At 42.2% G+C, this 13,312-nt stretch overlaps 1 protein-coding gene across 1 annotated transcript in view; it reads left to right on the top strand.

The window, feature by feature from the left end:
* The first annotated feature begins 6,660 nt into the window (after positions 1-6,660).
* LOC136875046 (uncharacterized) overlaps positions 6,661-13,312 on the top strand; it is a 116,546-nt gene continuing 109,894 nt past the window's right edge. The window contains exon 1 of the mRNA XM_067148768.2: positions 6,661-7,097. Coding sequence (XP_067004869.2) covers positions 6,721-7,097 — 377 coding nt within the window. The 5' untranslated portion in view covers positions 6,661-6,720. The remainder of the gene's footprint in view (positions 7,098-13,312) is intronic.

Here is a 13,312-nt window from a genome sequence, read left to right on the forward strand (position 1 = left end):
AAAAAATTATGAATAACATTAATCGAGATGACGTAAAAATCCTGATGGAAGATGTCAATGCACAACTAGGCAAAGAAAAATATCTATCGAAAAATCACCGGCAAAAATTCCGCACACCAAAATACGAACACCATCGGCTATTCTTGAAATAGCTTTCCGTGCTTTACCATTTTACCTACAGGTATGTACTGAAACGGTACATTTTAAAGGCCTCAGTCGCTTCCTTCCCAAACTCCTCCTCAAAAATCCTTTCTTTATTCAACCAGGTCCATGTTATTGGTCACCTCACATACGGTACATTTGCGTGCTGGCCTTCGGACACAAGTGGTCCGGATTCGGTTGCAGGCTGGGTCAAATGATTTTTACCTCGAACGAAAGATTCCCTCCGCTCGGAGACTGTGTACTTATGTGTGTCTCAACGTTTATTTCAGCCTCCTTATAGCTCTCCATTGGAAGATTAGGGGAAGAATACCTCCTGAACCAAAACTGCAGTTGGCACATTATCGCTCATTAATGAGTGAGGATAAAAGGCCGTCAAACAATCACCACTGATCTGCATTTAGGGCAGTCGCCCAGGTGGCAGATTACCTATCTTTCGCTTACCTAGTTTTTCTTAAACAATTGCAAAGAATTTGGAAAGTTATTGAACATCTCCCGTGGTAAATTATTCCAATCCCTAACTCCCCTTCCTACAAAGGAATATTTGTCCTCTTGAATTCCAGCTTTATATTTTTTACGATCTTTCCTACTTTCAAAAATACCACTCAAACTTATTTGTCTACTAATGGCATTCCACGCCATCTCTCCACTGACAACTCGGAACATACCACTTAGTCGAGCAGCTCGTCTCCTTAGTCCTAAATCTTCCCAGCCCAAACTTTGCAACAAAACCTTAAACGAGGTCCTGACTCTTCCAGTGCCATTCATTCACTTGTTTACATTTTCACTCTTTCGATTTGTTGTTGTTGTTTTTGTTGTGATGTTCACGTTCAGTAAAAATAATTTTATGAACTGAGGTGACATGCTTCTTCACGTTGCTAATGTTGCGAGATTTTCCTACTCGAGAGAAAGTCTTTTTACAAATGCGGCAAATGGCAAGGTTATCACTGACAGGATCCAACTGGAAATAGTTCCACTGACTTGACATTTTAAAATAGTAATCCAAAAGCAAAATCAGATATCATGCTAAAAGTGCTGACAGTTTTTGTAATAAATTGCTCCCTTATATACGAGTATTTTATTTGATAGTTTAAATATACACTGACTGAGCAAATGTCATGGGATAGCGGAGCACTGATGCGCAGGTGTGTTGTCTGCGCACCACACGCCCCCTGTGCCAGCGACAGTTGTGTAGGAGACCCTTGTGAGCAGTGGCTGTGCATGTGACAGGTGTAACATGGAACGTCATCGTGAGCTGACACCATTCGAACAGGGTATGGTGGTCGGTGCCTGACGGATGGGAAGTGCGATTTCGGAAGTGGTGCGAGAATTCGGCTTCACACGATCAACCGTGTATAGGGTGTATCGTGAATGGTTGAATGCGGGTGTCACCGTCCACAACAGACGAACGACCGGCCGTCCAGCCATCCTCAATGACCGTGACCGGCGACATCTGAGACGGATTGTCAATAGTGACAGACGGGCAACCGTGCATCAAATCACTGGTCAATTCAACACAGGCCATGCTAGACACGTCTCCCAGTGGACAATCCGTAGGAACGTGGGTTCTATGGGGTATGGGAGCCGGCGCCGCACACGGGTGCCACTGTTAACCCAACGTAATCGGGCACAACGACGCGCATTTGTCGCCAGTCACCAAGGATGGACACTGGAACAATGGCGTAACGTGGTATGGTCGGACGAATCACGATTTCAACTGCACCATGCCGATGGGAGGCACCGTGTATGGCGCAGACCACATGAATCGATGGATCCCGCCTGCCTCGAAGGTGTGGTCCAGGGCGCTGGTGTCTCTGTTATGGTCTAGGGTGCATTTTGCTGGTATGGAATGGGTCCCCTTGTTGTTCTGGAAGATACTTTAAATGGTACGCGATATGTTGAGCTGCTCGGAGACCATCTCCACCCATGTTTGGCCTTCCAGCGCCCAGACGGTTCTGCGGTGTTTCAAGATGATAACGCGCCGCCACATCGCTCCCACGTCGCCCGGGAATGGTTCCAGGAACATGCAGCGGAGGTCCAACGACTGCCATGGCCATCCAGGAGCCTCGATATGAACCCTATCGAGCATATCTGGGATGTCCTGGAACGCAGGCTCCGTGCCATGGATCCTGCACCCACGAACAGACCAGCATTGGCGGCCGCTCTGCAAACGATTTGGTGTCAGCTGCGTCCAGACGACTACCAGGGACTTGTCGACTTACTTCCACGGCGTCTCACTGCAGCTCGCAGGGCCAGAGGAGGCCCCACACGCTATTAGGTGACTATCCCATGACATTTGCTAAGTCAGTGTACAACAGGATTCGTTTACTATAAGCCTCTGTTGTTGGTTATTCTCAGAAGAATATTATTTTGTAGACGGAGCGGCGCGTTTTATTGGCCTGGTACATGACTTTCGAAGACAATTGTACTTTAGACACAGTGGCGGAAATTTGGAGGAAGGTCCTTTTTGTTATGGGATCAGTAGAGTTATAAACCAGTCCAATTTCTTGTTAGGCTATGCCTGCTGCCTGCTATTTTGAAACTTGTGAGTTGAGACATGTGCTAATTACGACCACTTCAAAATCTTCTACTTTTGGAAAGTTGACAAAATTAATTAAACATTTTATTCCCGACACCGTAGAGAAACGGGCAATGGGTTGGTTATACAGTACCCTCTATTAACATAATATCGAAACAGTATCGAGCTCATGTGTAGTTGTATAGTTCGACACTGCCACATCTTGAATATCGAGGTATCGAAAGTATCGAGAACCCACCTCTAGTTATTAGTTACACCACCAGACTGAGCCAGGTTGGGTTCTACCATCTGAGTCATTCAGTCCGGTTTGAAATATATTACTACTATAAAATCCTAGCAGGGTAGTGGTTAGTGTGATTAACTTCCACCCTCGGAGGCCCGGGTTCGATTCCTGGCTCTGCCACGAAATTTGAAAAGTGATACGAGGGCTGGAACGGGGTCCACTCACCCTCGGGAGGTCAACTGAGTAGAGGAGGTTTGATTTCCACCTCAGCCATCGTCGAAGCGGTTTTCCGTGGTTTCCCACTTCCCCTCCAGGAAAATGCCGGGATCGTACCTAACTTAAGACCACGGTCGCTTCCTCCCTCTTCCTTGTATGTCATTTCACGCCATCTCTCCACTGACAGCTCGAAACATACCACACAATCGAGAATCTCTTCTCCTTACTCCCTAGTCTTCCCAGCGCAAAGTTTGCAACATTTTCGTAATACTCTAAATGTCGTCTTACCAGAGACTTACATGCCCTCTCATTTACATCCTTACTGCAACCCCTAAATACTCTCATAACCATGTGAAGATTTTTGTAACCTTTCTTAACAACCTCGTTAATATGATGTAAGTAGACGAATAAGTTTGAGTGGAGCTTTTAATAGTACCCTAGGAAAGATCATAGTATGAAGATAAAGTTGGAATTCAAGAGGACAAATTGAGGCAAATATTTATTTATAGGATGAGGAGTGAGGGGATAGAATAAATTATCAAGGAAAATGTTCGATACATTTCCAAATTCTTTGAAAATGCTTAAGAAAAAGCTAGGTAAACAATTGATAGGAAATCTGCCACCTGGGCAATAGCCCTCAATGCAGATCATTAATTGATTAATTAATCAAATGATTGATTGATTGATTGATTGATTGATTGATTGATTGATTGATTGATTGATTGATTGATTGATTGATTGATTGATTGATTGATTGATTGATTGATTGATTGATTGATTGATTGATTGATTGATTGATTGATTGATTGATTGATTGATACCGGTATTTGCTTGGTTATCGGCAAGTAACATGGAACTGATATTTTACATGATTAAAATAGTTGTAGACTGGTCCTCCTCCCCAGTTGTATCCCCCACCCAAAGTCTCACGCTCCAGGACACTGCCTTTGAGGCGGTAAAGGTGGGATCTCTCGCTGAGTCCAAGGGAAAAACCAAACCTTCCTTCCAATGAAGATGGCTACTAGGACTCAGAATATACTCGTTTGGTAAAGAATTATACAGGAAATATAAAGGTATCGACAATCTTGTTTCACAGGCTAATATCACCTTTGGCCTGGCCTTCGGTTCAGAGGGTCCCGGGTTCGATTCCCGGCCGGGTCGGGGATTTTAACCTTAATTGGTTAATTCCAATGGCACGGGGGCTGGATGTATGTGTTGTCTTCATCATCATTTCATCCTCATCACGACGCGCAGGTCGTCTACGGGAGTCAAATAGAGAGACCTGCACTTGGCGAGCCGAATCCGTCCTGGGATATCCCGGCACTAAAAGCCATACGACATTTCATTTCCATTTCATTTCATAACCTTTGGCGGTACCAGTAGCGGCGATTGGGAATTAAAAGTGAAGGGGGGGGGGGGAATATAGGCCTACAGACAACAGAACGTAGCCGGGTTGAGGGATATAGCGGGCGGAGGGGTATACACATCAAAACTGAACAAAAAAGCTACAAAATTGTAAATTTTTGATGCTCTTTGAGAGAATTTCGACAGAAAGGTAAAGGTTGAAGTTTACTAACTTAAGTGCGGCAATAATAGTTCTTTGAGATTTTGATTCAATACTATACAATAAAACTTTCACCAAAGAAACCATATTGCACACGTATTACAATTAAATAGAAGTACGGCGTGATTATAAAATTTAGTATTTGACTACATTCTAAGAAACTAACAAACAATATTAAAGAGATTGCCAAACTGACGAATGCACGCGGCAAGCAGGTGAATCATGCCTCAGTATCCACGACCTTGGTGAAAAACATACCCCGTTCTAGAGAAGATTATCAGGGAATGGACTGCCACATTACCTCCAGGAAGTGGACTGAGAATTGGCTACAAGAAAGATAATCTCAGTGTACCTTGCCTGGCCTTTGCCGACGACCTTACCTTATTAGCCAACAACATAGAAGAAGCTACTCACCAGCTACAGAGCCTCTATAACATAGCAGCTAAAACCGGCTTGATGATCAATATAAAGAAAACTGAGTTCATGACTAACATAAAGAGAGTCCCACCTACTATGCCATTGGAAAACACCACCATTCGTAAGGTTCCTGCAGTGAAGTACCTAGGGATTTCAGCAACCGAGAATGAGACATAAGCAATAGACACCAGATGCACCAAGTTGGAAAGGATCTACCATACGGTGCCTGTAAGAGCATCTATACATCCAAGTGTCTTCTGATGAACAGAAAAGGTCCACTGAGGAAGCTAAGAGCTCAAGGAACGAAAAATACTAAGGAGGATTTTAGGACCAATAAGAGAAGGGGATGGTACTTACAGGATGAGGCACAACAATGAGATCTATGACCATCAAGAAGACATACGGTAGTCACATCCATGAGGAAAAGGCGATTGACTTTCTATGGGCATTTGACTCGTATGAGTACTTACACACTTACCAGCAAGATCTTTACCACTACAGGCAGAGGGAAAGCGTCCTAAAATAAATGGATCACCACAGTGAAGTCCGACTTAGAACAGCTGGGAATTTCAGAACAAACCATACAGGATCGTGTATTATTCCGGCAGTTGACCTTTCAAGGTGTCTTTCCAGAGTCTCTCACCAGTAGACAGAGCACAGGCACCACCCGACCGAAGTGGACCGAGGAAAGGAAACAAGCACACAGCCAGAAGATGAAAGCTTTCTGGGCGAAGAAAAAACAGAATTTCCATACAAGGAGTCGAAACGAGCCCCGTGGTCCTCAGTAGGCCCAAACGATACTAACAATAATAATACCCCTGTTACCCTTCCTCATAGCATTTGCATAGTCTCCACTGCTTGCTGTGGCGCTATGCAAATAGGTTAGCCGCTACAAACGACATTTTGTGGGTATTTTCGATAATAATTTTGTTAATAATCAAAAATGTGCACAAATTGTTTTTAAATAATTCCTATAATTCCTAGTTTCAGTCAGCTAAAATGGAATAAAAATGTAATGTTTTCTCTGCAAAGTGTGTATGTGTGTGTGTGTGTGGGGGGGGGGGTGACTGCCCCCCCCCCCCCCTACCTTAGTCGCCGCTACTGGGCTGTACGATGCATTCGCGTTATCGACGTTTTAATTTCAATTTGGCGCGAGCTTTCTCAGCGACAAAAACAAGCACGTTTCCCTGATACAGTTAGCGCATTCTAGTAGCGTTTGATTCAACTTTACGTTATGTAGTAACTTTTTCTACAATAAGACTTGGCAGAAGTTATCCAGAGGTTATCATGTTTGAAGATACTACACTCGTTTCGATAATCTCACCTTATTGTATAATATGAATTATTGATAAAATATCGTTCTTGATTTTTATTTTACACAGAAAATAGTTAAACATATTCGTCAAGAATAATAAGTAGTGTTCTGAATCCAAAGTAAGGTGAAATACTCGTGGATATATGGTTGAAACCGACTAGTACATCTCCGTCTTCTTACTATGTTTGATTCCTAACAAGTTGCCCAGCTGATCCGTATGACAAAATGGTTGGATTGCTTCGGTCTGGAGTTGGATTAATTTGTCATCGGAAATCCAACTCGGAGAAATGGACGGGCCCGGACTGCAAGAAAACATCGCCGGAAAAAATGGTGCATCGACAGAGATCAAGTCTGAATATGAAAGTTTAGCGAGAAAGAGGGAATCCGGGTGGCAATATGTGAACCGCACGATCAGTTCCCACAACGGCAGCAGCAGTAGTTGTAGTAACAGCAGCAGTGGCTTTTTAGAGCATATCCGTTGTGATGTCGCGAATGACAGACTTAACGGAAGACTGGCCAGCAACAACGATGACAACAATATTCCATCCAACGGTATTACGGACTCGGACCAAGAAAAACCAAATTGCCTTTCGCATAACTTGAACACCAATGGCCTTGACAGCAAAACTACGAAGATAAAGCAGATAATAGAAGATGCCCTAAGGTATGGGGAACTGTTTTCTCTAGATTTATTTTGGAAATTCTAGCTATTTCACCCGTAATTAAATATTAATTTTTTTGATCAATCGGAAGTGAATGACTTCTTGTCTTTCAGTTTCAAAACTGTGTTGATCCCCAATATGAGGCGAGATGCTGAGGCCTTCGATCATGTCATTATCATAAGAACTCATGCTGCTCATCATTAAACATATTTTGTCAATTTCGAAAGTGATATTTATTTTGAAGTTTAGGCCTTGTTTTTTAACTCGTGCACAAAGAACTTGTTCTTTTCAACGTCTAACTCTTAGGTTTGTAACAAAAGTTTGAGTCGTCCTAGAATCCAAACATATTTTATTTATTTCATTTTTTCGTGTATGTTAATGTTTAGGGAAAACTTATGGGAATGTGTGCATCATTATTTATATCTGAAGTAGGGCTATACAACTCTGTATGACAGGTGTTTCATTAATTTTAAATGATATTTGCCTATTTTTAACTTGTATGTCTGACTGGAAATCTGATGCATCTTTTGGTCTTCTTTTCTGTAGGTGGTCATCAATAAAACGACATATCTGCACTTTAAACTTAATATTGTATTGAAAATCAATTTTATATTTGCCAGAAAGTGGCTGGAGAGACCTGTTTCACTGAGAGAAGAGATTTCTTATATCCTGGAATTGAAGTTATTTCCTAGAATTTTCAGGGAGCCATTTTAGAATGACATAAACAAAACTTCTTTCATTGATTTGTTACAGTACTCTAGTACAGCTAGGTAGTTAGAGATGTAAGAAGGTTCCTAAGGTAGTGTAACTACCTGTGAGTCAGTTTGGTTGCAGAGTCCTCCTGTCTCTGAAGTACGTATTATCTTCTGTCATTAGATTACCAGGTACAGCGAGTAATTTTGCCGTAATAGAGTCTTCAAAATGCATTAAGAAGTACTGTATTTGTAAAATCTATTTTTCATGGACCAAGTTATCAAAAAAATTGGATAGAGCTGTCATCATTTACTGCCTAGGTTTGTTGTATTCTATGTGGATAGAGTTTAGAAGATGTTTCTCGTATCTTGACTGCTCTATTGGGTAAGAGGCAAATAAGGTGTTTCAGGTTCCACATGGTGTGTCATGGGTACCCTGGGTGATATTAAAACAAGGAATAACATTGTGGAAATCTCATTCCTTTTGTGAGTGAGTATAAGTGTAGAACAAAGTTTACCTTCTTTACTACGGTACCTCTCTTGGACCTACTGCTCCCTTTTTCTTATGAATATCTCTTTTAAATGTTAGAACATTATAAACGTGCAAAAAATACTCCATAAATGATTTTTTGGTAAAACTTCTGTACCCTGCATGCAAAAGTGAAGTTAGAGATCCAACATGGTGCAGCTTGGGTGACATCACGTAACACTCGACAGGCTTGCCAACTTGTGCATTCTTAGTGACAAGACCATTGGGCTGGATGGGTTAGGTCCGGGGAGTGACAAAACCATTGGTCTGGATTGGTTAGGTCAGGCTAGTGACTAGGCTGTTGGCTTGGGGGCAAGCAAAGGAAATCTGGGGGCCCCTAGGTTAGAGCTGTGAAGCGGCCCTTAGGCCTCTAGTATCCTGCGTGACACCACCATTGATCTGGTTAGGTTAGGGTAGGTTAGTGACAAAACCATTGGTGTGGATATGGTTCCCTTACTTTTAGCTAATATGGCAGGCCTGTACTTGCACACGATGTGAGCTCTATAAGAGACAATACGAAGCTTTTCCAGCGAATAGGAACACATTATGAACATTGGCAGACCAATAGGAACATAGCACATGCTCGCATTCAGCTGATTTACACAGTCTCGGTTTTAATTCTGCTGTATGAGTAAGAATACTTTTTGGGGCGGGATGGTGGGTGTTGTTTCTTTTAATGCTGTTTGTTCGGGGCGTCGACCTATAGAGATCTTTTTCCCCTAGTTGCACCTTATGATATGAACCTGCATGTAATTGGAATTGTGAAAGTGTAGTGTTGAATGTGAGGAAAGGAACATTAAGGACGACACATCACCCAGTCCCCAGGCCAGGGGTATTAATCATTTACAATTAAAAACCCCTGACCCGGCCGGGAATTGAACCCAGGGCCGCCGGGTGACAGGTGGATGAGTTGCCCCCTACACCGCGAGGCGAGATGGGATTGTGGGTTTCTAGCAAGCATAAAAAAGAAGGATCTCTCATTTCTGCTACTTATGTGGTTGCACATCATCCCTAAGACTGCACACCGGGTATGGAACTTGAAAACTAAAGTGGGGGGAGATAGCATCTCTCTCTCTTTTGCATAATGAATGCTATTTTTGTTGCTTTATTTCTTTTTTTCTTATAATGAATAGAGGTCCTATTATTTATAAAATATGTTCATTGCATGGTACAGTATATAAAATGACCGAGCTCGATAGCTGCAGTCGCTTAAGTGCGGCCAGTATCCAGTATTCGGGAGATAGTAGGTTCAAACCCCACTGTCGGCAGCCCTGAAGATGGTTTTCCGTGGTTTCCCATTTTCACACCAGCAAATGCTGGGGTTGTACCTTAATTAAGGCCACGGCCGCTTCCTTCCCACTCCTGGCCCTTTCCTGTCCCATCATCGCCATAAGACCTATCTGTGTCAGTGCGACGTAAGGCAAAAAAATATATAAAATGCTTATTAGATGAATCAGTCAGTTGGGTTCATCTGCTATGCCTTTCTTGGTGCAAGAGAACAAGTCTCGGCTTAAGAGAGCTGTGGGATTGTAAACTAATAACAAAAATTCTGATCATTTCCTCTTATCCAGCTCCACATGGGTTGGGACACTTTTGGTAGCTTACTTCTCCACCTCCCTCTCTCCTTCCACCATTCTTCTTCCATAATTCTGTTCCTTCTTCTTATACAGGTCCTCTTCTTACTGTGCTCTCTTAACCTTCATCATCTGTTGCAGTATCCTTCGTTCCTCCATTCTCTTTACGTATCCAGAATATCTTGGTCTGTTCTTTTCAGTTCTTTCATTCAACTTTTTTACTCCAGTTTCCTTCCTGATGTCTTCCTTTCTTACTCTTTTCCCATCGTACTTCTTAGGAATTTCATTTCTTTGGCTAGAATTTTACTCTCCTCTCGTTGCTGCCCAGGTCTCTGCTGTGTATTTCAATATGGATGTACTGTAGACTTCTTTGGTACTTCCTTCTTCCATACTAGATTCTGTACATTCTGTTAGAATGCATTTGCTTGTTGCACTCTTTTGCTAATCTCTGTAGCCAGCTTTGCATTTTGCATTAGTGTGCTTTGTTGGTATTTAAAGCTGTCTACAATTTCAAGGTTGTGGCCTTACTTTCTCTGCTCTGTCACCTCTTGTTATCACCGTTATCTTGCTCTTCTCCACACTAAATTTCATGCCGTATTTCACAATTTTCTCATTCACTGTGTCAAGTTCTTGTACTACTACTTCCTTAGTGCCTGCCGGGCACAATCCTGGCTCAGTCCGGTGATATATTTGAAGATGCTCATATACATCAGCCTCGTGTTGGTAGATTTTCTGGCACATAAAAGAACTCATGTGGGACTAAATTCCGGCACCTCGGCGTCTCTGAAAACCGTAGAAGTAGTTGGTAGGACGTTAAAACTATAACATTATTATTATATCCTTTGTGATTGTTCCCCACACTACAATATCAGCAGCATACTTTCATCTGTCTTCAAAAAATGCGTCATTTGACTCCACAGTTTTAGCCATTAACATTATAAATAATTGTGGTGACCCATGAACCTACTACGGTGGTGTAGCAGGGGTAGAGGTGATGCTCCCACGTGGCACGTCCCAGGTGGCGGATAGGGCGGTCCTAACCAGCTTGCCGGCTGACTTGAGCAAAATAAAATAGCTCTCGCGGACTAAACACACTACCCTGTTGTGAGTGGGGGATGCAGACGACAAATACACCCACGGTATCCCATGTCTGTCGCAAGAGGTGACCAAGGGATGATTGGATTAGAACCATGAAACTACTTGTAATTTGTACCATCACACAGGGAACTCCATGAGTCGCTTTTACTTGCGCGTAATACCTCTATGTTAGGTACACAATAGGTTTGTGATTAGTAGTGACAGTGTGTGAATCCGGGTGGGTTTTACAGTACCTGTGATTAGTACCACTATATGAGTGACACCATGGGTCTGCCTTGCCTATGATTAGTACTCAGTATGTGAGGAACACCATGGGATAGCCTGTGATTAGTACACTTATGTGAGGAACACCATAGATTTGCGTTGCCTGTAAATGGCAGCGCAATGTGAGAAACTCCATAGGTCTTTGTTACATGTCCGCATTGATTTGTTTGTGAGTAGTACCGTAATGTGTGGTATATCGCGAGTCTATGCTAATTTTCATAAGTACCACAACATGACAGATACCATGGTTCTACTTTACTAGTGATAAGTACCATTATGATGGGCCGATGACCTTGATTTTGGACCCCTTTAGACTACAAGCATCATCAATTCAGTATTGTGTTTTAGAAGCAGTCCCTTGGGCAATGATACTCTTGTTTAACGCTAGTTTCTGGGAATGTTGGGCATTGCAGGTCAGATCCACTGATTGTTTTAAATTCATATCCATCCATTCATTCTTCATTATGTTTTGAATTCTGGTCAGTGGATGATTTTGGACTTTTAAATTGTCATTACATTTCGTCTCATCTCGTACCATTAGGGACCAATGGTGTAGATGTTAAGCCACTTTAAACAACAAGCATCATCGTCATCATTATCAGTTGTGGTGACGGCATGCTTCCCTGTACTTTCCTAAACCATTATGGCCTTCCAACTTGGGTCAGGAGACTGCTAAAACATTTGCCATATATTGCATGTAGAATTTTCATCATTTGTTTGCTAACTCATTTTCTTATCATGGTTTCCCCACATTTTTTCCCAGGGTACACTATCAGATGCTTTTACATTATATCAAGAAATGTCTTCATTAGATCTGTGTCATACTCCCCATGTCTTTCAATCACTTGTCTCATATTAAAGATGGAGTCCACTACTGATGAACCGTTTCTCAAGCCATATTGCTTCTCGTCTAATCGTCCTTCCATCTTTACTCTCAGTTCCTTTATTATTTGTTATGTAGGGGTTGTTGTAAGGATGTACGAGGAGAGGGCATGTCTCTGGGAAGACCCCAATTAGGGTATGGTTCCACTGTATGGGACCTGCACCAGGACTAGATCTACACGATACAAAAACTGGAAAAAATCTGGGTGATATACGATAAAAATACATACATGCATACATACATACATACTACATCTTCATTATAAACTGTTATGCTTTTTGCATTCAGCCTACAAGCCCTTGTGAATTTATTCCACGATTCCCTATTTGTAACTAGCTCTTTGACCTAGTTCAGTTCTATACCTTTTATCTAACACTAGAAACTGAGCCAATCAATCATCACTACTGATCTGCATTTTAGGGCAGTCCCCCAGGTGGCAGATTCCCTATCTGTTGTTTTCGTAGCCTTTTGTTAAATGTTTGCAATGAAATTGGAAATTTATTGAACATCTCCCTTGGTAAGTTATTCCAATCCCTAACTCGCCTTCCTATGTATAAACGAATATTTGCCCCAATTTGTCCTCCTGAATTCCAGCTTTATCTTCATATTGTGATCTTTCCTGCTTTTAAAGACACCACTCAAACTTATTCATCTACTGATGTCATTTCACACCATCTCTCCATGAATAATAATAAACCGAGCACGATAGCTGCAGTCGCTTAAGTGTGGCCAGTATTTGGGAGATAGTAGGTTCGAACCCCACTGTCGGCAGCCCTGAAGATGGTTTTCTGTGGTTTCCCATTTTCACACCAGGAAAATGCTGAAGCTGTACCTTAATTAAGGCCACGACCACTTCCTTCCCAGTCCTAGCCCTTTCCTGTCCCATCATCGCCATAAGACATATCTGTGACGGTGTGACGTAAAGCAAATAGCAAAAAATAAAAAATAAATGAATAATAATAATTGTATGGCCTCAGCTACCATGTGCAGACATTTCAATTTGACGCCATCTGGCTGTCTGCTCATCAATTTTGATGCTCTGGTTTGCTTTAGGCCCACTAGATGCCAGATACAATAAACCGAAACTCTCTTGGGTGTCTATGGCTGAGAATTAATTTTGTCGAGTAAACACCAAATGTGTAACCCGAGATCTTTTACATGCCGACATCTTACGACG

This window comes from Anabrus simplex, chromosome 5, assembly GCF_040414725.1.
Source record: "Anabrus simplex isolate iqAnaSimp1 chromosome 5, ASM4041472v1, whole genome shotgun sequence".
Classification (NCBI taxonomy): Eukaryota; Metazoa; Arthropoda; class Insecta; order Orthoptera; family Tettigoniidae; genus Anabrus; species Anabrus simplex.